Raw genomic sequence first — 25,276 nt, forward strand, 5'->3', positions numbered from 1 at the left:
TGTTGGTATTTTCTTAAACACCTGTTTAATCAGTGCTGTCGAAAAGAGAAATTTATGCAATCATTTGGACATACATAATTTCCCATGGACCTTTGGAAGGTAAAAAAAGCACTCACATTCAGTTTTAGGAAGAAGTGGTTACATGCCACTTAATTAGCTGTAAAGAAATCTCATGGGAATTGAATTTCAAGCTTTAAAACCTGATTGTTAAATGAAATGCCTAATGACCTGTCACTGTTCTATCAGCCGAATGACAAGTCTGGAATAGGCATTTACTTCCTGCATTACACAGTGGTAAGCCCTAATATGTATGGTCCCTGGGAGCTGAGTTGCAGCTGGAATCGGTGGACCATATTGCTTTTGCCTAGCAACAGGCAGGTGAGTGAAGTTCACAGTTGCTGAGAAAAGACAGGTAGGGGCTCAGCCCCTCTGTCAGTGAGAAACCTCTGCAAAACAGCAGGAATGGAAATTAAACTAGAAGAAGGGTGCATTTTATTCCCCTCTTCATGAGTCTCCTGATTATTTAGACCACACAGGACAGTTTCATGTATTAAAACCAAAAGATCTGTCTAGCATTTGTCTGTGTTACGGTGATAACCAGTCATGATTCTGAGCTGGAGCAGTCAAGTTCAAGGGCAAACAGAATCAAGGCCAATATACATCTTCAAATGCAAGTCAAAAGGACAAGTGAAAATCTGGTGGATAATTCACAATGCAAATTGGTTTTGAAAACCTATCCTGGGAAGAGCTGGAGGAGAAGAACCAACTTTAAAACCCATTTTATAGAACTAATCCAATTACACTCTTCAATAACAGTGTAGATCATAATGTAGAATGCACTGTAAGAAGAATATATATTTTGATATTCAAGATGGTAACATAACCCATGGGGATCTGATGAATATGTATCACAAACATTAACATGTTAAATGATGAAGCCAACCTTGCCACTACTAATTGAAATGACACACTTGTAAGCCACTTTCCTGCACTGCAGCAATTGAAATTGCCATTCTTTCATGAGCAACCATGCCAAGAACTATGCTAAGCTCTGATTTTCATTACAATCTTTGCAGAGTAACCATTTTAGCTGAGAAAAGAGAAATACAAAGGATAATTTGTCTAATTTGCCTGGTTAGAAGTGGAGAAGGAAATCACTTCTAATTTATAAACTTCCTATTTTTGATAAAATTCTTCTTTTCTTTTTCATCTTCTTTCCTCCTCCCCTCTACTCTTTTTTCTCCTTTTCTTCTTTCCTTCCTTTCTGCCCTCCCTCCTCTCCCCCTCCCTCCCTCCCTCCCTCCCTCCCTCCCCCCCCCCCTCTCTCTCTCTCTCTCTCTCTCTCTCTCTCTCTCTCTCTCTCTCTCTCTCTCTCTCTCTCTCTCTCTCTCTCTCTCTCTTCATTTCTGAGGTTTGAACTCCAGACATTGCCCCTTTTCATGTCTTTTGTGCTCCAGACTAATAATGCTCTACCACTTGAACCATACCACTTCCAAGCTTACTATTAACTAATTGAAAATAAAGATCTCACAACTTTTCTACCAGACCTCGCTTCAAATCTTCATCTGCATATCTCAGTTTTCTGAGTAACTCGTATTATAAGCATGAGCAATCATGGTTCCATTTACAATAATTGGTTCAAATTATACAAAGTTGTTATTTATCATAAATATCATCTTCCCCAAAGTTCTGATATGCTCAGATGTTTGAAGATGTTTGGAAGTAAATACAGCTAGGGTATAGGATGGCTTAACATTATTCTTGAGCCACAGAAAATCACACAAATGCATCCATATAAAATTATCAGCCATACAAAATCATCAGTACAGGCAGATAGATCATGCACAGCCAGTGAGAAGGGTATCTTTCTTGTGTCCTACTGTGCACCAAATAATTTTCACAGCTTGACTGGGATGGGGAAAATAACATAAAGTAAAGGTGAAGACTTAGGCTATAAAAGCCTGTAGATGAGATAGTGTACATGTGGTTGGAGCATTTGAAGTGGTGCAAAACACAGACTTCAGTAGCTGTGGAGGCTGGGAGGGATTGGGTAGGATTCACACATTCATGCAGTGACATGTCATACACTCTGGTGTATACATACGTGTTTACACATCACTCACATGCACTTTCTTTTTTTTTCTTCAAATATTTTTATTGTAATCAATAGAGGGGTTACAGTTATATTTGCCAGATAGAAGGTGCATTACTTCACACATATTGATACCCCTTCTCATGTTTTTGTCCCCATTTCCTTCCCCCATCCCCTCCTCTCATCTTGGTTCTGATGTTTTTGTTCTTGTTGTTGTTGTTTGTTTTTGTTTTTTGCCAGGCCTGGGCCCGAGCACTGTCCTTGGACTTTCTCAAGGCTAGAGCTGTACCACTTGAGCCTCAGCATCGCTTCTGGCTTTTTTCTATGTATGTGATACCGAGGAATTGAACCTGGGTCTTCATGCATGCTAGGCAAGCACTCTACCACTAGGCCAAACTCCTAGCTTACATATTATATATATTATATATTAGCAATATATTTTTAACTTATTTCATTTTATATCATTGTGAGTTTGCATTCCTATTTATAAGCCATTTATCTAAGATCATCTTTGCTAAAAGTTTTCAATCTTTGCTAGAAAGGATGAGTTTGCAATTAAATCAATGCTATCCTTTCTAGAGTGATTTCAAACAGTTTTAATGAAGCATAACATAGTACCTCTTGAAAAACATCTCTGAACATCTCATATTTTCACATACACTTTCATGGTGACCAAACTGAGGAGTTCCTTGGGATAAAGACTGGGAAAATTCTCCCTGAATTTGTGTTTGCTAAAGATTACAACAAAAACAGAAACTTTAAGGAGCCTTGTGGGCAACATATGGGAAGAAGTAAAATAACAGGCTAGATCAACAAAATGTGGCAACTAATGATAAGAACAAAAATCAATAGCAATAAAACATTTTGTTGCTGATAGGCTAAAGAGAAAGCAGTTTAAGGGAGGGCTTCATAGAGAAAGTGGTATCTGAGGAGACATTATTTGCGAGATATAAATAATCTCAAAGTAGTTGAAGATATAAATAAGTTTTTTTCTTTTCAAAATCTAGGTATGGCCAGGAGCCAGTGGCTTCCATCTGTAAACTTAGCTACTCAGGAGGCTGAGATTTGAGGATTGAGGTTCGGGAAGTCCTGACACTGAAGTCCATTTAACCACCAGAAAACATTTTCTGTCAGGCATTGTTATCCCCTCCTTCATTTTCTGGCATTTTCTCTCCCTTCCCCACCCCCTACTCTCCTCCCTTCCTAATAGTAAAGTTAATTTTCAACACAGTATGTTGCATTCGTTCACCATTTGTTCTTTCTCTCCCCATTTTGCTATTTCCTTTCCCTTCCCCAAACCAGATAAACATATATACAAGACACAGGGTACCAAAATCAGAAACAGTGAAAACAGGAGATAAAATAAAGCAGGGAAAAAAGGGAAGGAAATTTTTTTTTGCTGGTTCTGGATCTTGAACTCATGGCCTGAGCACTGTCCTTGGGTTTTCACAAGATTAGACCTCTACCACTTGAGTCACTGTACCACTTCCAGCTTTTTTTCTATGTATGTGACAGAAAATGTGCTTATTACCTTACTTATGTAACTATAACCCTCTGTATATCACTCCTCCAATAAAATAAAGAACTTAGTTTTAACTCTCTCCTTCCCTCCAAAAAACGAAAAGAATTCATAAAATAATCAAGAAAGTTTATGAAAGACAGAGGAGTGCAAGTCTAGGAAGTTGAGAGGAACACAACTTCCTTTGCCTTGTTCTGAATGCACTAGTCTGTGGCGTCTGTCTTGGCCCAACATTGTAGGATTCTCCACCCCGCGGAGTTCTTTAGTTTCATGTTCTGCAGTTCTTTAGTCTCATGTGTCTCCTTCACCAGTAGTATTATTGCTCCAGCATGGAACTTTGAATAAACCAAAGCACATTATACCATAAAACTTGGGAGCTGTAAAGAAGCTTTAAAAAGCTTCACTCTTGAATTATGGAAACAATCCAGGTCACTATGCTATAAGAGATATCCAACTGCCATTCATATTTTCTTATCCAATGTGTCAAGATGGCATAAATGGAAGGTGACCTGTGACTCCAGTGGTAGAGCATTGATGTCAATCAAAAAAGCCAAACAAGAGTGCCAGGCCTTGAGTTCAAGCCCCAGTCCTGGCAGAGGATTACATAAGCATATGGTAAGGAAAAATTGAGTAGAGGGGCTGATTAAAAGTGGATTCTCTTGTCCTTCAACCATTCTATTAACCTATAAGGCAAATCCTATTTAATATCAAATTTTAAAATGAATGCTGCAGAACTACTGACAAATATTTGTAAAAGCTAAAAAGCAAATTAAAAACATGTAGGTTTAAGATAATAAAAATGAATTTAAAAAATAGTATTGAAGGCCGTGAGTTTGGCCTAGTGGTAGAGTGCTTGCCTAACATTCATGAAGACCAGGGTTCAATTCCTTGGTACCACATACATAGAAAAAATCCAGAAGTGGTGCTGAGGCTCAAGTGATAAAGTTCTAGCCTTGAGAAAGTCCAAGGACAGTGTTTAGGCCCTGAGCTCAAACCCAGGACTGGCAAAAAATTGCATTGAAAATATGCACATGTATGCCATTTACAATGGGGAATAGTTTCCATTCTAAATTTGAAATGTAAAAAGACTGAATTGTGATGTTTTATTCAAAATGTCTTTCACTTCTTTCCATTATTATTCCACATCTAGGCCAGTTTGCTTGTGAATTAGTTAATTAAAAATGCTCATACCATGTGTAACCGAGGTTAGGCAAAAAATATTGAGAGAATATCTCAAACTCTCCATCTATATCCAGTGATCTTATAAACATTAGACAAATTTTGTATTCACAAAAATCATGGCAGAGACCAAGAGATCAGTTCCTGATGTGTTCCATGGGTTCCTTTCAGTTTTAGGGTTATTTTATCACAGTGGGAGAATGTGTTCTAGGCTTATGGCTTTATGGTTCTCATTTTTCTCCAACTTCCTTAATTTTGTGTCACTGGGATGTGGTACTAACTCTTAACCCTGGCCACTGAACTTTCCCTGACTCATCTCAGCATAGGAATAAAAATGTTATGGGTTAAGCACACCCAGAATGGTTTTGCAAAAATAAAAATAAAAAGTCAACACTTTTTGAGTTAAGGACTTTGCATCATGTTCCCAACATTGAACAGAGTAAAACTGAACAAAATTTAGCTCCTTGTGACTCAGGTTCCTCAAACAAAATGACAGTTCATACAGCAGGGATTCATTTGGAATTGGAAGAATATTCAACAATGTTAACAAATGAATGAGGTGTTTAGCAAACATTGCTTTGATATGCTACAAGACAATGCTTTATGAGGAAATGATGCATAAGCCTAAGATATCACCAGTTTGGTGTGAATAGAAATAGTGAGATTCTTTTTTTCTGTGGTTGATGATCAGAAAATAATATACAAAATGGTAATGTAATGAGCAACTATGCTATGCAATGAATGCAAGGACTTTCCTTTGAAATAATATCGGAAAACTATTAGTCACATCTGCAATCAAATCTTAACAATATGAATTATTTTAAGATTTGATTCATAAGGAAATGATTATTTGATTACTCTAAACATGCTGATTTAAACAGGCAAAAAACCCCTCAGGAAACTGTTGAAGACTGAGAAATTCTGTAACTTCGTTCCATTAAATTTACCACTGAACATCTTCTACATTTAGGAACTGCTGTGATCAAGACAGGTGTGTTTCTAACCTGCAGATAAAGAGGGAGGAGGGGTGAGAATACAAGACAGTCTAGGATGTGTACAACAAAGACATTTGTTTATCTCATGGAGTTTGCACCAAGGTTTGTTGCATAGACTGCTCCTCAGTGAAGTAAAATGAGATGAGCTCTACAGAATGACTAGGACTTGGCCAACATCAAAGTTGATGAGAAGCCATTCTAAAAGCATGAAGTAGATCTGAGGAAAAACGTCAAATTAGTGTCAAATAACCCAAGGAAAACTTGTGGGAAACACGTGGTAAAGCAAGTCAACTATGCTGAAGCAGAATTTTATATGGGGACGCAATCTCAGTAGAAAAATTCAAACCAAATATCTGCCTTTTTTCTTTATCTTTTTGTTAGAATTGGGGTTTGAAGTCAGAGCCTCGAGGTGATTCTTAAACACTATATCGCTTGAGCCATAACCTAAACTTGTTTTGCTTAGTTATTCTTCAGTGAATGTCTTGTACCCAAGCCAGCATTCATCCATCTATCTATCTGTCTGTCTGTCTGTCTGTCTATCTATCTATCTATCTATCTATCTATCTATCTATCTATCTATCTATATTGTGTGTATATGTGTGTGTATGTGCGATTACAAGTATGACCCACTGCACTTGACTAAATCAAACATTTTGAAGTCAATACTGTCTGAGTGATCTAGAAACACATCTATGAAAGACAACTTTTGATTTCAAAGGCTATATATATGAGTAAAATCTTATACTTGATATTTTTATAATGCTATCAGGCATACGGAGTTACTTTGCTTGTAGAAAATTACCACCCCCAGGGAAATATGTTATTTGATACTGAGAGAAAGAGTTGTTGGAACAACTATGTTATATTTTTGTTTTTATTTCTTGTCTCCACAGATATCTCTACAGATGAAATGAAGAGAGGCAAATGTAATGGGCTGTAAAAAATGTTTCTTTTTAAGAGATCATGAATTATTTTCATATTTGTGCCATTCATGGTTAGCCATCTTTTACTTGTTAGGTATCTTATACTATGAGTTCCCTATCACCCTCAAAAATCACATTAGTTAAGAATCTTAAACATCCTATTAGTTAAAAGCTTACAAGTCCCTCAAAAGTAGCATTAGAAATAAGTGGCTTTTGTTAGGACGTTACTACATATCTATGAACTTAACTTGTGACTTTTTGTCCAATAAGATTTGAAGGGGAGTTAACTTTACATATTTATGAAGTATGCAATAAACAAAGCAAAGCAGAAAACAATAAAAGTTTAAGTCAAATAGAGTATATGTTCTACAAGAGCAGAGAAAGAGATGAATCACTATGCAGAAACAAATATCTGCCCTATTGTCCAGTGTTTTGTGAAATACAGGCTGAAATATAGTACAATTAATAAATGAGGAAAGGAATCAATGGATGAAGTGTACAAAATGAACTATAGGTACAAATTTAAATAAAAATAAGTATGGAATAAATTCATGTTAAGATTTCTGTCTTGTATTCCTTTTGGATAGGTTGGTTAATGTCATTGAGTCATTAGCAACATTCCATTATGAGAATACAGGAAAGGAATCTGTGAGAACTTTTTGCCTAAACTTGAATGAGTCATTGCAACCAATGCCAAGACTAAATTTGTGATGATGTCCTGAAAAAAATTCAATGAAGAAAAAATAAAATTGAGCTGACCCACTTCCAATCAATCGAAAGTGCAACAAGTAAAACTCTTGTGGCCTGAACATCCAAGGAATTTTATTTTAACTCATTGTAAGATAATACCCATACTGAATGAATAGATTATAAGAATCACGTGAAATTTCTGTGTCATTTCTTCAAAGTCCTCTCCTCAGAGAAAACCCACAAAAGAAAATCACAAGACTGTTAACAATGGATCTTTAAAATGGATCTGACCCAAATTCTGGGACCACAGTATTGATCTTATCTCATGTAATTCACAACACACACACACACACACACACACACACACACACACAACACAATGTTTTTACTTTTTATATTGAGTCCTTTGGTAGTGCTGGGGTTTGAACTCACTATCTTACAGTCTTTCAATACACAGATTTGTATATTATTAATATGCAGATTACTAAATTAATAGCGTTACATTAACATACAAGTGTAATTGATGAAAATGATCATTAAACCACATAAATACGATTTTACCTCCACTAACAGTTCCTTGAGTCCTAAATTTAAAACAACACACTAATATTCTTCAGATGGACTAAAATTAGGATGTGATTTTAGAGTCAGAAGAAATACACACACATGCACACACACAAAGGAAGTTGTTCCCTACATGATTAAGCAAAACTTCAGAATCTCGGGTTCCTCTAATCACTGGATTATCTCAAATAGTCAAAATATTATCAGAAAAGCATAAGGAATTGAATCAGGCATATTGAATCTGGAGTCTTTAGTAAGTAGCAATAGACAAAGCAGTCAGTACTAATATGGAGTCATCAAGACTACATTCAGAAGAACTCAGTGCACTTTGAATTCATGTGTCTCCGTCCCTTTTCCTTTTCCTTTTTCTTTTAGAGCTTCTCAACTGTTGTTCTGTCATAATTACTATCTATCAACATATTTTGGAGAAAGAGAGAGAAAGATTCTTTGGAGAACTCAAGCACAATTGTTGACAGGACCACTAAACAGCAATGCTAAGCAGTAACTGTTAAATGGTCACTGTTCCCTTATTATATACAATACATCTCCATCAAAATCTTATGGGAAATTCTTACTGCCCTCTAACTTTTTAACTTCCTGTTCTTGACAAAACAAGAGATGAAACAGGATAGGAAGATGTTTGACTAGATCCTATTGGCTTACTGATTTTTCCTTTGTTAATAATTTTTAACAATGCCTTTTAAAATAATACTTTATAACATGTGAAGGAGCCTTCATATGCCTCCATACAGTTTAACTATCTATGGCTATGTGAAGAAAAAGAATTCAAATCTATGAAGATATCCATATATCTGTATATATGGATATGTACACACATTTGAAATATATTTATACATGTATATTTAATATTAGAGCGGTTAATTCAATTAACTAGATGAGGGAACTCAAAGATTTACCAGTGAGCAGCTAAACTTACAAGACTCACAAATGGCCCTCAGAACTCTTGGTGTGAAGGTTATAGACTTCATTCGTTTTCAGTTTTATTGTAGGTTATTGTGTGCATCTTCACAAAGCTACTACAGCATCATTACCAACGAGAGACACCCTTATTGCCACTCTTGAATGTGAAGATAATTGCTAAATCTTCTGAACAGTGGTTATCACCCACTCCAGGTGCATAGAAATGTTGGCAAACCCCACACTGAGTTGGTGAGGGGATGGATTCCTTCACTGGGGACTAGTCTCCCTTGCTTGCTTTTGGATCGAGTTGGTCGGCCACCACTCACCTCTTTTTGACGGTACTTAATGGCTAATTTTAGTCTTGCCAGATCATTCCCACTTTGTTCTTCAATCAGACTGTTGTCATCTCGGTAGTTAAGAATGATTTCCAGTTCTCTGGAGCTTCTTGTCTGATCCAACAGGTCCTTGGCAAATTGTTTGCACTGCCTGGATAGCTCCTCGTACTCTGACTTGAACTCATTTTCCACCTTGCTGAGTTCCTGAAGCTCCCAGCTTAGCTGGAAGGCTGTGAGGAAAGGATCTTCACTGGACAGAGCGATGAGAGACGGACTGGCCAGAGCCTTGTAGATGTTGAGTCTGGACCGTGAGTGACGGAGGCTGTCCACGTCTGAACTGGAGACGCATTCCACGCAATTACAGCGGACCTCGTGGGGTCGGGGCACGGAGACGCCTTTTTGAACCAAAAGTTTTATTATCTCGTAATTATTTGTATGAGCTGCCAAAATGATTGGTGTGATGTCCGGTGTGAATTCGGAGAACTGCTTATCCAGCAGTATGGGAGGCACCTAGAGGGGAAAAAAATGAAAGAAAGGAAGAAAACAGAGGCAATGAATTTTTATTCTGTTATTCAGGCCTGTGAATTTCAAACAGTATACTCTAGCAAGATGGAAGGCTCATAAATCTTCTGGAATATTTTTTTTGCAAGACAGACACATCTTTCTGAATGTATTTTTTCAAAAACTAAGAAAATGGAAGAAACATCTTTCCAAGAGAGTGACACATTATGAATCTGAATTGTGCCATTAAAAAAAAAAACAAACCCTTTTCCTTTTCTTGTGGATACTTGAGTTTGAACTTTGGGCCTTACACTTGCAGTCAGGCATTACTGAGCACCTTTAGCCCCCCTTCCCCTTTTTTCTTTTTTGCTTTGATTATTTTTCACATAGGAGGCTGCTGTCAGACTGCAATCCTCTTTACCCTATCTTTCCCTAGTAGTTGAGATCAAACAAGAAGACCCTCATACCTGGCCTGCCGATAAAGATAGCATCTTACTAACTTTTCGTCCAGATCGTCTTCAAAATGTAATCTTCCTGACTACCTTACAAATGACCTTACAAATGACTACCTTACAAATGCATGAGCAAGTGTGCCTAGTCCTGGAAATTTAAAAATAGATCCTCAGACATGTTTTAAATGAATACAAGCTTTTCTGCCTCCATACTCTACTGTGTGTGTGCCTGTGCATGTGCGTGTGTGTGTGTGTGTGTGTGTGTGTGTGTATGTGCATGTGTGTGTGTGTGTGTATGTATGCCAGTGTTTGCTGGTCTGAGAACTTATCTGAGGGCCTGTGTGCTGGCTTTTTGCTCAAGGCTGGTGTTCCATTCTATCACTTTCACTACAGCTCCACAATGGGCTTTCACATACTCTTCTGCTCAGCCTGGCTTCAAACTGTGATGCCGGGCTCTTAGCCTCCTGGATAGCTCAGATTGTAAACATGAGCCATCAGTGTCACCTCTCCCTACTTATTTTTTTTCCAACAAAGAATCTGCTTTTCTTTCCCAGATGTATCTTTCCCAATAATTCAAAATATACAGATAATGAGTTAAGTTGGTTTAAAACCAGAAGTCTTCCTTGGATTCTTCCTCTTCATTCTTTGCTTGTTTTTTTACTGTACTTCACTTCTGCTTCCTTGCATGCTGCCTAATGATTGCAAGCAGCTGTGGAAATAAATGGCCTCATGATTTCTCTCTGCATCTACCTCCTTCTGCTATAATTCCCAAGTGGGAAAAATGCTCCATTGCTAACCAATGACCTAACCCAAAAAGCCATAAATAACTACATTTAATGCTATTCCAGATATATACAATTTTAATTACGTTAGCACTTTCTCTTAGCTAAAATATGGTCTGTATGGAACACTGCAGGGCTGGATTAGTCCTATGAGATTGTATGCTACAAACAGGTCAGCTCCATCCTGCCCCAACCTTGATCTAAATGCATATGCCTTTCCTACCTGAGGCTCTTTCTCTTCCCATTTGTGAGTCTTGCACTGATGTAGCACCCTGCTCTCTAGAGAAGATGCGGGACTCATGATTTTCAACTTCTCTTCCTCCAGAACTGTGAGTCAAATAAAGTCTCTTTTCTAATACTCACTCAGTCTCTTGTATTTGCTATAGCAACACAAAATGGCTAAGAAAAATCTCATTCTATTCTTCATCATTAAAAAATGTGTTTTTCTCCTTTTTGGATCACTGTGGATACATGGATTTTTTTCTTAATTTTACAAGATACATTGTGATTATTGCCATAATGATTTAGTTTTATGACTTACTTATGTATACTGAACATACAGAAATATCAATAAATATTAACGCACGTAATGGATAATTAATAAAATTAATGTTACTCTCACAATATATATGAGTGCATATCTATCTGTATATACACATACAGACATGCATATATTTTCAGTGCTGAGGACTAAACTCAGTTTTGCTAAAAACTGTGGTCCATACCACTATGGAGTATTATTCAGCCTTAAAAAATTAGGCTTTGCAGAGCTGGTTAAGCACCTGCAGAAAACTAAAGTTGGATCCTTCTTTGTCACCCTGCACTAGAATTAACTCCAAATGGATCAAAGACCTCGAGGTAAAAGCCGACACTCTGAAAACTTTACAAGAAGGAATAGGAGATACACTAGGCCTCCTTGGCACAGGTTGAAACTTTCTTAATAAGGACCAAGAATCACAACAAATCAGAGAAAGGCTGGATAAGTGGGACTGCATTAAACTGCAGAGCTTTTGTATGGCAAAGGACATAGCTAGTAAATTAATTAGGAAGCCTACAGAGTGGGAGAAGATCTTCACCAAACATACAACAGACAAAGGCCTCTTATCTAAAATATATCAACAGCTCAAAAAATTGAATCACTCCAAAACTAATCTCCAAAGTAACAAAAATCCCATTAAAAGATGGGCCAAAGACTTAAAGAGAGTCTTCTCTGAAGAAAAAACAAGAATGGCCTATAGATCCATGAAGAAATGCTCAACATCTCTGGTCATAAAAGAAATGCAAATCAAAACAATGCTAAGATTCCACCTCACTCCAGTTAGAATGGCCAGGATCAAGAAAACTAATAACAATAGATGCTGGAGGGGATGTGGCCAGGAGGGATCACTACTACACTGTTGGTGGGAGTGCAAACTTGTTCAACCTGTATGGAAAGCACTATGGCAGTTCCTCAAAAGACTAAACATAGAGCTCCCCTATGACCTAGCAATTCCACTACTTGGCATTTACCCAATTGTCCGGAAACAAGGACATATTAAATCCACTAGCACAACAACGTTCATTGCAGCACTATTTACCATAGCAAAGATATGGAACCAACCCAGATGTCCCTCACTTGATGAGCTGATCAACAAGATGTGGTATTTGTACACAATGGAATTCTATGCTGCTGTCAGAAAGAATGACATTGCCCCATTTGTTAGGAAATGGAAAGACTTAGAAAAAATCATATTAAGTGAAGTAAGCCAGACTCAAAGAAACTTAGGCTCAATGGTTTCCCTCATTTGTCATTATCAGTAGAAATCTTGGGCTCTCCTAGCAGAGATTTGCAGTAGAGCAAAACCTTGATACATAAGGCCATATAGTATGATGCTAAATGAAAGGACCTCTAGGATATAGAAACAAAAGCCATATAATGAATGATTGTTGTCCTTAATGTACTATGTTGTCTCTCATCTCCTTTGCTGTCCCTTGGTTATCTCATATTGGTATAGTATCTCATTTTGTTATCTGATATATTGAATTTATTTGTATTAGGTTATCTGAAATTGGATAGGGAAGGGGGGAAAACAAGATGAGGGGTGGGGGTGGAGGGGAGGGAAATGGGGACCAAGACATGTGAAAGGGTATCAATGCATGTGAATTAATGCACCTTCTATTTGGCAAATATCATATAACCCTTTTATTAATTACAATAAAATATTTTTAAAAAGTTAGGCTTTCAGGTAAGTGGATACAATGGAACCAACACTCTAAGCAAAATGATCCAGAAATGAGGAGACATATGCCCAATATTCTGTTTCCTCTGTGAAATCCATCCAGAATGCGAAGATGTGAAAAGATGCTACAGGAGATGAGGAAAGGGGCCAGTGAAAGGAAGGAAGGATGACAAGGGAGGCTAATGAGGTACTGTATATTACCAAGGTACATTGGCTTTAGCCTGTAATTCTAGACACTCAAGAGACAGATCCGAGGATCACCATTCAAAGCCAGTGACAAGAAAGTCCATAAGACTCTCATCTCCAATTAACCACCACAAAACTGGAAGTGTAGCTGGGGCTCAAAGTGGTAGAACACTATCCCTGAGCAGAAAAGCTCAGGGATAATGCTCGGGCACTGAGTTCAAGTCTCATGACTGATAATAACAAAAGAGCATATTGAATACATTCAACATGGCATCTACTATTTTGTACTATGACCATACACCTAGGGAAAAAAAAGAATTGGTATGTTTTCAAAAATAAATAAAATCTAATATTAAGTAAAAATGGTCTTGGAGATATAAACATAGATACATAGAAATAAAATATGGAATGGTATATATACTCCATAGACATAATGTTATATAGATTGATATGTATCTATGATATACAAACTGTCAGTTTAATTTCAATTATGTTGTAAAATCTATGTGCCAGTAATTGTATATAGAGACTTTCTTGAATACTGGTTCATTAAACATGACATTTGAAATATGAAAAAATATTAAGTAAAAATTATAATAAGCGAATACTGAAAAAGTGTTTTTTCCTAAAATTGTGCATCCTAAATCTACAGTGTTGATAAGGTGTAGGGTACAAACAGTGTAGACCTGGGCTTCTTTATACCTCAGCACTGGACTCACCAGGACAATTTCCAGTGATCAAACTCAGTTCCTGATAAGAACTACTTCCCATATCCTCTGTACCACATTTGTGCCATACCCTTCCTATGCATATACTCACCTGCCAGTATGCTATGGCTGCCTCCCTGCAGTATCTAGTATAGGAGCTTGCTGTCTAGTCTCAAACCCTAGGTTATTAGTCAGGTGATCCACTTGAGTGTGTTTATGTAAATGCCATATTGTTCATCTAAAAATGGAATCAAGCTGTGATATGTTTATCATCCCAGGTCATTATCATATGTCATTGTCATACATCAAGACTGTATGCTTTTCAATTATATCAGAAAGTACAAAAAGAAAATGTTACATGGACATATTTGTCACATACCCCCCAATACCTTTATTAATCCCCTAATGTGGTAGTTTGTAGAATATGGTCTTGTGGGAAGTACTTAGGTTCCAAGAAGTCATAAGCCCATAAAGGGAGCTCTATGACTGCATTCCTTATAGGAAGAATGGCTTGGCATAGTGGTATATATTTGTGACCCCAGCACTCGGGAAGCCAAGACAGACAGGAGGCTCTCAAGATTTAGGCCAACCCAGGCTGCATAGTAAGACCATGCCTCAAAAGACCAGAAAAATCTAGGAGAAAACAGATCCAACTTTTGCTCTTCCAACATTTGAAGACAAAGAGAAGACAAGTAGTTAGTCAGCAGAAATATGAAACTGAATAAGTACTGGGATTGATACCATTAACACCTGGACTTTGTAACCTTGTGAATGATGAGAGAGAGATGTTGGTTAGGTAAAGTAGGATCCTAGGACCCAGTAAAGGCCTTTTGCCCATATAGCTTTACTATAAGATTGTTCTGCCTTTATTCAAATACTTTATCCACAAGTATCTATTCAGTATCAGTATCCATATCTCAATCTTGCCATTACATCAGTTACATTATCAACTGATGAATTGCAATATAGAGTATTAAAGTTATTGGATAGGTTGAGGACCCTATTAATTTATCAGCTGATTGTTGATCTCAGGAATAATCCACATACTTCCTCTAGAAGTGATTATGTCTTGTCTGAGTCACAGATTTCAAAATGTAGAGCAGACTTTTCTAAATATAGCCATCCCTTTGTCATTGAAATACATGCTTTTGAACTATAAACACACAAGTATAAAAGTTTTGGAGTCATATTCATTCTGAAGAGACATTTATCAAAATGGGATGCATTTCCTTAAAGGTGAGGTTTATTTAATATACACTGTACAGATATAAAAAAATAAGTCATATGTTTATTAAAAGTATTCAAATAATATTGTCTTGTATATCCCATTCAAAATGTTAAAAATACAACAATCCATAGTGGTCCTTATTTAATTGTGAGTCTTTTAAAATTAATTATATGTAAAATAATGACTTTTTAACATAAAATTTCTGACTTTGGTATCTTTTATACATCCTTGTCGATGAAACTATTGTTTCAAAGCATTTCAATGAAAATTTGGTAAACTTTAGCTGGGTGCTGGTGGTTCATGCCTGTAATCCTAGCTACTCAGGAAGCTGAGATCTGAAGATTGAGGTGTGAAGTCAACCCCTGGCAGAAAAGTCCCCAAGAAACTCTTATCTCAAATTAACCAGACCAAAAATAAAAGGAGAAGTGGAAATGTGGCTCAAAGTGGTTGAGTGCTAATCTTGAGGAAAAGAGTTCAAGTTCAGCGTTCCAGCCCTGAGTTCAAGTCTCATGACTGACAAAACAAAAAATGAAAGAAAAAAAGGAAAAAATGGCAAATCATAAAGTTTCCTTTTTATTTTAGCATTAATATTTTAATATAATGTATCAGAATACTTTTTCTTAATAAAAGATTATAAATATCAGTTTATTTCAAATATGGATGGTTTGGCTTTCTAATTGAGATCAAGAAACCAAAGTTTCAAATTAAAGTTATTTTTAAAGATTTATTTAGCTGGGTGTCTCAAATGTAAAATTATACCTAATAAGGAGATCAACACCTGAGAATTGCCATTCAAAGTTAACTCAGAAGAACCTGAGAGAATTTTATCTATAATTAACCAGCCACAAACTGCAAGTGGAGATGTGGATCCATTGGTAGAGTGCCTGCTTTGGGTGGAAAACATTAAGAGATGGTGAGTTCAAGTGTCTGCCCTGACATACATATATACACACATGTATATATGCACACATGAATTAGAAATTATTTAGAATCTCTTTTATGCAAATACATAAAAATAATATTTCTACATGAATCACTTGCACAAAAGCAAATGGTTACTACATAAAAAATGAGTTGATATATAGGTGGATACATCAAGGTACAATCATATCTGGACAACTCATCTCTATTATTTGAGAACAGTATAGGAATTTCATTTATGGGGTCAAGGAACTTTCTGGTTCCTGCCAGTTGGTAGATTCACAATTAGTCTCGCAGAATAAAGATTCCTGTACTTTCTACCACATGTGAGTGGCTGCAATTTGCACAAATAAATAGTTGGGTATGAGCTCTGATGCCTTGATCTGGAAAATAATTATAAAAGTTGCTTCAGGACCAAGAGTTTGGTATAGTGGCAGAATGCTTGCCTAGCATTCACGAAGGTTCAATTCTTCAGTACCACATACACACAAAAAAAGCCAGAAGTGGTATTGTAGCTCAAGTGGTAGAGCTCTAGCCTTGAGAAAGCCCAAGGACAGTGCTCAGGCCCTGAGTTCCAGCCCCAGGACTGGCAAAAACAACAACAACCAAAAAACCACGTCGTTTCAGAAGAATGGTCACCATTACATATAGTAGTCTGTAAATCTGTGACTAGTAACTACATCATGTGGCATGTGCTGTTGTAGTATTTTTGGGAGCTACAAATTTAAATCTAAAGACACTGAAAACACATTCAAGATATAGTCCAAATATACTTCCCTATTGATGCACTCAAGGACAACATCGGAAAGCAATCAAGGGAAGGCAATTTGACTCATTCTGCACTGATGACTGACATATAAACATCAAACGTAAGGTGCCTTCGTGGTCCAATAGGATGAGCAATGCCATAACCAAAGGGAGTTCACCATCTGGTTCCAAGGGATGCTTTCCTTTTATGTAGCATGCCTATAAATTAAGCTCTTGAAACCAATCAAATCAGAACTGGAGGACTAAGGGTTGATAGGACATTGTGAACTGAGGAATGGTAGCAACAGAGTTTTTTTTTAAAGAGAGGCAGCAGACAAGTTAGGAATAAAAAGGAGAGTTTTTTAAAAATAATTGTTTAAAATAATATGCTTAGCTATATACGGGTGGTTCACATCTGGTATCTGAGCCACTCAAGGGGTCAACATTCGAAGATCTAGGTTCAAATCCAGCCTACGCAGAAAAATCTGAGATTCTTATTTCTAATTAACCAACCCCCCAAACCAGAAATGAAGTGTGATTCAAGTGGTAGAGAGCAAGCTCTGAGTAGAAAATCCCAGAGAGAGCACCAGGACCTGAGTTCAAGCCCCAGTTCCAGCTACACACAAATCTCAAATATACCACAATACCCCACAAAGATCTTCATATTTATTGATTTATTTTTAATTTTTAATTTTTTTGCCAGTTCTGGGGCTTGAACTCAGAGCCTGTGTGCTTTCCTTCGGCACTTTTTTCTCAAGGATAGCACTCTGCCACTTAAGCCACAGTACCATTTCCAGTTTTTTCTATGTATGTGGTTCTGGGGAATAGAACCCAGGGCTTCATGCATGCTAGGCAAGTACTCTACCACTAGGCCACGCTCCCATCCTATCTTTATATTTATTGAGAAACAGAATGTTTTATGATTATTGATAACAGGTAGAAGAATGGATTGTAATATACACACACACATCTTTTTTAGGGGAAGATGCAAAAAAAGGAAATTTTAAGGCAGAAATCAATAACAAATGGGAAAACGTAAATGACAAGGCAAATTTCATCTAAAGAAATGATGGTCTGCAAGGGTCCCCCAGCATTTGATTAAAAGAACAAAGCAATGATTTATGATTCATTCATATCTGGTGAAATCCCAGACTTCCAACTTATATAACAAATGTAACAAATGTATTTAAGTCACCAGAGACAGGCAATAAGTAATGACAGAAATATGATTAGCACAGGATATCTTCTTTGCACCTATTAAAATCTTCAAGACAGTGTGATTGCATCTATATGCTACTGACCATAAAAGACTGTGACTGGAAAAATTTACATCAAGTTCTCATTTTCCCTTTTCATTTAAAAATGATAACTGTGTTTCTATTGGAAGTGAGAAGATACATCTCTCACTGGACCTTCAGGAGCACATAGTTCAGACAGTGTCACAGCCAAACATCATATAAATCACCGCTAGTTAGATGGAATGAGAAGGGACACGTTTTGAGCCATGATTCCTACAATATCCAGAGTTAATGCGAATATTTGCTTAAAGTCAGGCACTAGTGAGTGACTCACATCTGTAATCCTAGCTACTCCTAAGACATGGCACATCCAGATTAGTTAAAAAGTTAGTGAGGCCTTAGCCGAGTGCAAGTAGAACATATCTATAACACTTGCTAACAGGAGACTGAGATCTGAGGATTGAAGCTAGTTTGAGCAAGACTGTGGGAAACTTTTATCTCCAATCAATCATCAAAAGGAACATGTGGAGCTGTGGCTCAAGTGGTAGAGCACTAGCCTTGAGAAAAAGAAGTTCAGAGGTAGCATGCAAGTTCAAACTCCAGAACCAAATCTAGGCAGGCCCAGGCAACAAATAATGTATGTATGTAGCTCAAGCAGTAGAGTGACTGCCTGAAAAGTACACACTCAAACCTCAGTACTGCCAAAACAAAATTTTGAAAAAGCTCTAACGGAGGACAATAGAACAACTGTTCCCAGAGACCATGGAAGACAGATGGGAGGTAGAGACAGAGTGAAATTATTGAGTACAAAGTTACAGATGGACAGAATAAAGTTCACACAACAATGTGTTTTTATCATTTATAATAGTATAGCGTATATTTCAAACAGAACAGAAGATTTTGAATGCTTTCACCTCCAAGGAATGATAAATGCTTGAGAAGGTGGATATTATTATGAGTACCTTGATCATTATACATTATAAGAACTTTAATCATTATACAATGTACACGTGAATAGAAAAATCCCTTTGAACTCACCTTATAAATATGTATAGTAATTATGTGGCAGAAGCAAAATAAAAATTTTAAAATAGAAATGAGACAAGATTGTCCTTGGAAGAATTCATGGTCATGTATTTTGAAAACCCAAGAGAGTCTCAGTTCCAAGTCATATATATAAATATATGTGTATATACATGTGAATATATATATATTCATATATATTCATGCTTTTCTCTCTATTATCAAGCAATACAGAGAACCAATTTTATGTATATATGTATGCATGTATGTATACTATTTTGAAATTTTACTATTAACAGTCAAAAAGTGTACGTTATTAATAAATTACATAAAAAATAAATACCAGGAAGGGGGAAATACATTTTAGGAGAGGAGGGCAATGTGAGAGGAGGGGTGAACAAATGTAGTTGTTACATTATTACATAATGTACATTGATAATGTTACTTAAAGATAGGAATTGGAGAGGGAAAAGTAGGGGTGACATTGATCAAGATGCATTGTATTCATAATCTGACTTACAGAATTATAACCTCTTTGTACAATTACTTAATAATAACAATGTTTAAAAACTAAACACTATTAGGGGAAAAATTAAAGCACTAATTGGGTGCTAGTGGTTTATTTTTGCAATCTGAGCTACTCAAGATGCCAGCCCTACAGAAATATCTATAAGACTCCACCTGCAATATAATCAGCAAAAAGCCAAGTTGGGCCATGATTCAAATGATAGAGCACAAGCTGTGAACAATCAAACTGAGTGAGTGCAAGACTGTGAGTTTGAAGCCTGGCATGAGAGAAAAAACAAACATTGTAGAGAGTAAGATCCAAGGATAGCAAGAAAAAATGTCTTGGAAAGGGACTTAATATAACAATTGTGTCAATTTTTCAAGCTTCAATACATTTAATTTCATTGACTCTTTTAACTTATACCTTTATTTAGAACTTGAAGAAATTATTAAGTTAGTTAATTTAGAGGAACATACCCAAGAATGGCTAACTACAATGAAGTAGAGAATATAGCAAGCAATATAAATCATTTGTAAAGAATTTTGATCAGGCCATCACTTCTTATAAATAAGAAATTCATATGTAAAAGAGTAGAAATACTATTAGGTTGTAAAGAAGTTTATTTATTATGTGATCCTAAAACAATTTCCTACCATTGCAAAGAAAATTAGGCCTCTAACTCACTTCATACCAGTGAATTTGAGATAGACGAAATATTTAGATGTATAAATGAAAAAGCAACACAGTTTTAGCATATAATAAAGCATAGCTGTGTAGCTCCAGGATTGAAATGAATTTATTTATAAAGATCAGGAGCACAGAATGGAAAAGTACATGCTTAATAGTACAGTTCTCTAGTTTACTGGCCCAATATACCACATATAAACTCCAAACATAAATAATGGTAAAAGGCATTTGCACCTTATGAAATGCACTAATCATCTTATATAAGAAGTATCATAAGGATAAAAATCTAAGCTGGGTGCAGTGGCTCATGCCTGTAATCCTAGCTACTTGGGAAGCCGAGATATGAGGATCCTGGTTCAAAGCCAGCCCAGGCACTAAAGACCATGAGACTCTTATCTCTAGTTAACCACTAGAAAACCAGAAATGAAGCTCTGGCTCAAGAGGTAGGGCAATAGCCTTGCGCTGAATAGCTCAGGAACAGCCTCCAGGCGCAGAGTTCAAGCTCCATGGCCAAGACATACACACACACACACACACACACACACACACACACACACACACACACACATGCTATAAATCTAAAAGAAAGCTATATAATGGAATGGATAAATGGACAATTACACACAAATATTTCACAGAAAACAGAAACAAAAAGAACAGAATCATCTTTCTCATTAAGAAAGAACAATTAAAGTGATAATGATTTATTGTGCTCCAGTGGTTCATATCTGTGATCCTAGCTACTCAGTAAACTAAGATCTGAGAATCTGGGTTCAAACACAGCATAGGAAGTGTTTGAAACAGGCATGAGTTCAGAAAAATCTTCAAGACCCTTAAATCCAGTTAGCCTCCACCGGTCAGTAGTCAATCTATGGCTTAGGTAGTAGAATGCTAGCCTTGAACTGAGACAGCTTAGGGAAAGAACTCAGGCCTTGACAAGTTCAATCCTCACCACTGGTACTCAGACACACAGAAACAAATAATCCCGCCCCCATTTGCAAATAAAATCCCACACACATCCTCACAACAATAAAAAATAATGAAAGACAATTTTCCTCTCATCATACTGTCAAATATGAAAAACACTGCAGACAGCTCCTTCACTGAAAGTTAGAAAATTTAAGTTATTTTGGCCTTGGTGGGAACTTGCAACTCTTGGCTTCCACTTCTAAAAGCTCTTCCCTCAAAAAGCAGTGAAAACATTTCTTTACTTAGTAGTCTCGCCCTGTCCCTGAGATCTGAATCCATAGATTCAGTCAAACGCAGATGGAAGCCACTGCAGAAAATACATCCATATTAAATGTTTACAGAACTGCTTCATTGCTCTGATTCCCTGAACAGCACACTATGGCATAAAGTTTACATTGTATTCATATGACAATTTATCTAAACATAGTTTAAACTAGATGGGAGGCTTGTATGGACAACCATGCCTCTCATACAAGGCAACTAAGTATGCTGCATTTGGTACTCTTTTTTTTTTAATTTTTGCCAGTCCTGGGGCTTGGGCTAAGCATCTAAGCACTGTCCTTGGGCTTTTTCCTCAAGCCACAGCACCACTTCTGGCTTCTCTATGTATGTGGTACCAAGGAATCGAACTCAGATCTTCATGCATACTAGGCAAGCACTCTACCACTAGGCCAAACTCCCAGCCTATCTATCTATCTATCTATCTATCTATCTATCTATCTATCTATCTATCTATCTATCTATCTTCACGGGTGCCAGAATCAATTCTCCATGGACACTAAAAACTATGTATTTCATCATTTTTTTCTCACTATAAAAAATTTAGAGATTCTGCGTGCACGCGTGTGTGTGTGTGTGTGTGTGTGTGTGTTTATGCTGGTCTTGAGCAAAATGCAACAACCTTTGGTGAACCATGATGATGGCATGGAATATTATTTGAAGCAGAAGGCACCGTGTGGGTCATTCTGAAGGAATGCTGGAAAATTATACCCTAATGATTTATACAAAGGCTTCTCAATGCTGGTTCTGTAACCGGTAGTGGAGATTCTATATCAAGACACTGTACTTAGTATTAGCCCATTAAATATTAATTGCTTTATTTCATGAGCAAAGACCTCTATAATTCCAGGAACTCTGTATATTGCAGTCTGTCTTGTACCATACTTGGTGTGCATCCTGTAGTACAATCATTTTAGCTCTAACCTTCCCACTCACAGTCTTCTTGTTGCTTTGTGCCCTTTCCCCCAACCTGTCCAATTATACCAAACATTCAGAACACAGCTCAGATATTATTCCTACAATGCCCTTTTGTAAAGTTGAACTGTCAGCAAGTTGCCTTTATATTTTTGGTCTTTAATGGAGATAGGGGAAGGTCAGATATTATTATTTTTCCATAAGAAAAGACAAATATACTTTTTAAGAAAAAGAAGATTTTAAAAGGAGAGAAAGTGCACAGCATGCAAGTAGGTGTGTGTGTGTGTGTGTGTGTGTGTGTGTGTGTGTGTGTGTGTGTGTATGTGTGTGATGGTACTTGGATTTTTAGCTCAGAGACAGAATGCTGTTTCTTAGATTTTTTACTCAAGGCTCTGGCACTCCACACTTGAACAACTTGTTCAACTGGGTTTCTCAGCCTCCTGAATACCTAGGATTACAAGCCTAAGGCACTGGGAGGCCAAATCAAGTATATATATTCATGACTTCCTATGCATAGCTAATTTTACTTTTTATAACGTAAGTATGATTTGCATTCGCTGTAATCTTTCATTGTAAGTTGATTTAAAGTTTGCTTTTGAAATAAAAATAGTAACAAAGAGCCAGGTGTGAATGGGTCACATGTGGATTCCTTGCTACTCAACGGCCTGAGATCTGAGGATTGGGGTTCAAAACCAACCCAGGCAGCAAAGTCTATGAAACTCTTATCTCCAATGAACCAGCAACAAGTTGCAAATGGAAGTGTAGCACAACTGGTGGAACCTTCAGTACTATTACACACACACACACACACACACACACACACACACACACACACCCCACAGAGAGGTATAGCACAGATTTTAGAACAAGTTTGAGCCATGGAAAACAAGATGGTAATTTGGGTCACAGGACTGTTTGTTTGAGAGATATCATGAATATCTGAACCAAATAACGAAGGATATGGCAAACAACCACTGTAACCAATTGTGCTATAAATACAATTGTTCTGTGGTCTGTTGGAGGTGACATTGACAGTGGCTAACCTGTGCACACATTCACCATGTAACCGTGCCCTGTTCTTGGACTTTGCTGCTGTTTATCTTAGTTAATCTTCAAGAGTATTTTTGGAGGTAAGTATTATGCACTGTGCACAATTGAAAATGACAAGCCTGAAAGGAATTAAATAACGTGTCTGCTGTAACACAGACATTCCCTTTAACTGGACTCCAGAACCTAAAATATTCTAACAAACAAAATTCTGATTTCCTGGGAATCGCTTCAGTGCCAAGATAAGAAGATATGCCTCAACCTCTTTTAGCCTTGTGATAAAGCTAGTTAACTTTGCTGCATTCCTGTTTTCCCATTTACTCATGTTAGACATTTATTTCAGATATCATTTATTATGCAATAAAATTTGGAGAAAGATGTATCAAAGACTTCTCAAAAGTTAAGTCCTAGCAGGCTGAGGGTAAAGGTAAAATGTGGGAGCATGCTCTGTCAACAAACCACAAAATAGCAGGGAGGTAGTGGTATTTTGTCAGTCCCACCATTGATTAGAGAAAGAGCAGAAAACTGTCTCAGTTTTGTCAGACTCATTTGTTTTGTCCTCACATAAGCACAGTCCCAATTATAGAGCTTAATCCATCTGAGAGGTAGAACAATGATTTCTCAGTGGGTCACTTTCATTAGTGCACATGTCCAGGTTTAGAATGTGTGCTTTTTATTATTAAAATTTAAGCTGATGGCTCTTCTGAAAGGTAATATATGTCATAAATTGTACCTATAACTTTGTATTATAAAGATAGCTAGATGATAGATGATAGATAGAGATAGAAGTAGATAATAAAATAGAGTAAAGATAGATCAACAGATGTATGGGTGGATATATGGGTGGACAGATTTATAATAGATGGGTAGATATATGGATGGATAGATTGAAAAATAGATATGCACACACATACACATATACCCTTTCAGCATTTTGAACTCAGGACCTCATGCCTACTGGGTAGTATTGCACTACTCAAACCACACTCCTAGCCACTTTGCTTTCCTTGTTTTTCAGAGTGTTGCTCTTTGCCTGAGCAATTTGGATCACAATCTTCTTGTACACATTTCCTGTATAATCAGGATGGCAAGCATATAGTATCATGACCAACTTCTGAAGGGTGGAGATAGGGTCTCATGAACTTGTAGCTGGGGCTGGCTTCAAATCACAACGCTCCTAATCAGAGTTTAGGATAGCTAGGATTACAGGGGTAAACCATTATACCCAAGCTAAATAGTAGTAATTAAATAGTAGTTGCATCTTAGATTAAAATTAGACTGGAAAAATATGTTTCAATGATGAAGGAAACATCAAACTGCCTCGTGAATTATCACTAGTTTGGACAAATATATAGCATGTGTACACTGAGGGAGAATTCATTAAGTGGCACTTCAGGGAAATGTTTAATTCTTGAACTATTTGAAATATGATTAATGGGCCAGGTTTAGATGCAGCTTTATATGAATTTTGAAGTATGCATTCATTCTAGTCATTGAGATTAGCATTCATTTGCTAGTATCATGTTGTTCACATGTTTTCTGTGACCATTTCCCCTTCTCAGAAGTTATTGGTCTTTGGATATCTTGTGGATAGTGATGTGTGAAACAGATGACAGTTTGTGTGACTATTATTTGGGAATGTCATGTAA

The 25,276-nt window shown here is 36.9% G+C and overlaps 1 protein-coding gene across 1 annotated transcript in view; it reads right to left on the reverse strand.

Moving 5' to 3' along the window:
- Nucleotides 1-25,276, reverse strand: part of Trpc4 (transient receptor potential cation channel subfamily C member 4) — a 186,660-nt gene that overhangs the window by 88,649 nt on the left and 72,735 nt on the right. Inside the window, exon 3 of the mRNA XM_090342294.1 lies at nucleotides 9,210-9,728. Within this exon, the coding sequence (XP_090198420.1) occupies nucleotides 9,210-9,728 (519 nt within the window). The remainder of the gene's footprint in view (nucleotides 1-9,209; nucleotides 9,729-25,276) is intronic.

The sequence above is a fragment of the Megascapheus bottae genome, chromosome 11 (assembly GCF_031878675.1).
Source record: "Megascapheus bottae isolate mThoBot1 chromosome 11, mThoBot2.hap1, whole genome shotgun sequence".
NCBI lineage: Eukaryota > Metazoa > Chordata > Mammalia > Rodentia > Geomyidae > Megascapheus > Megascapheus bottae.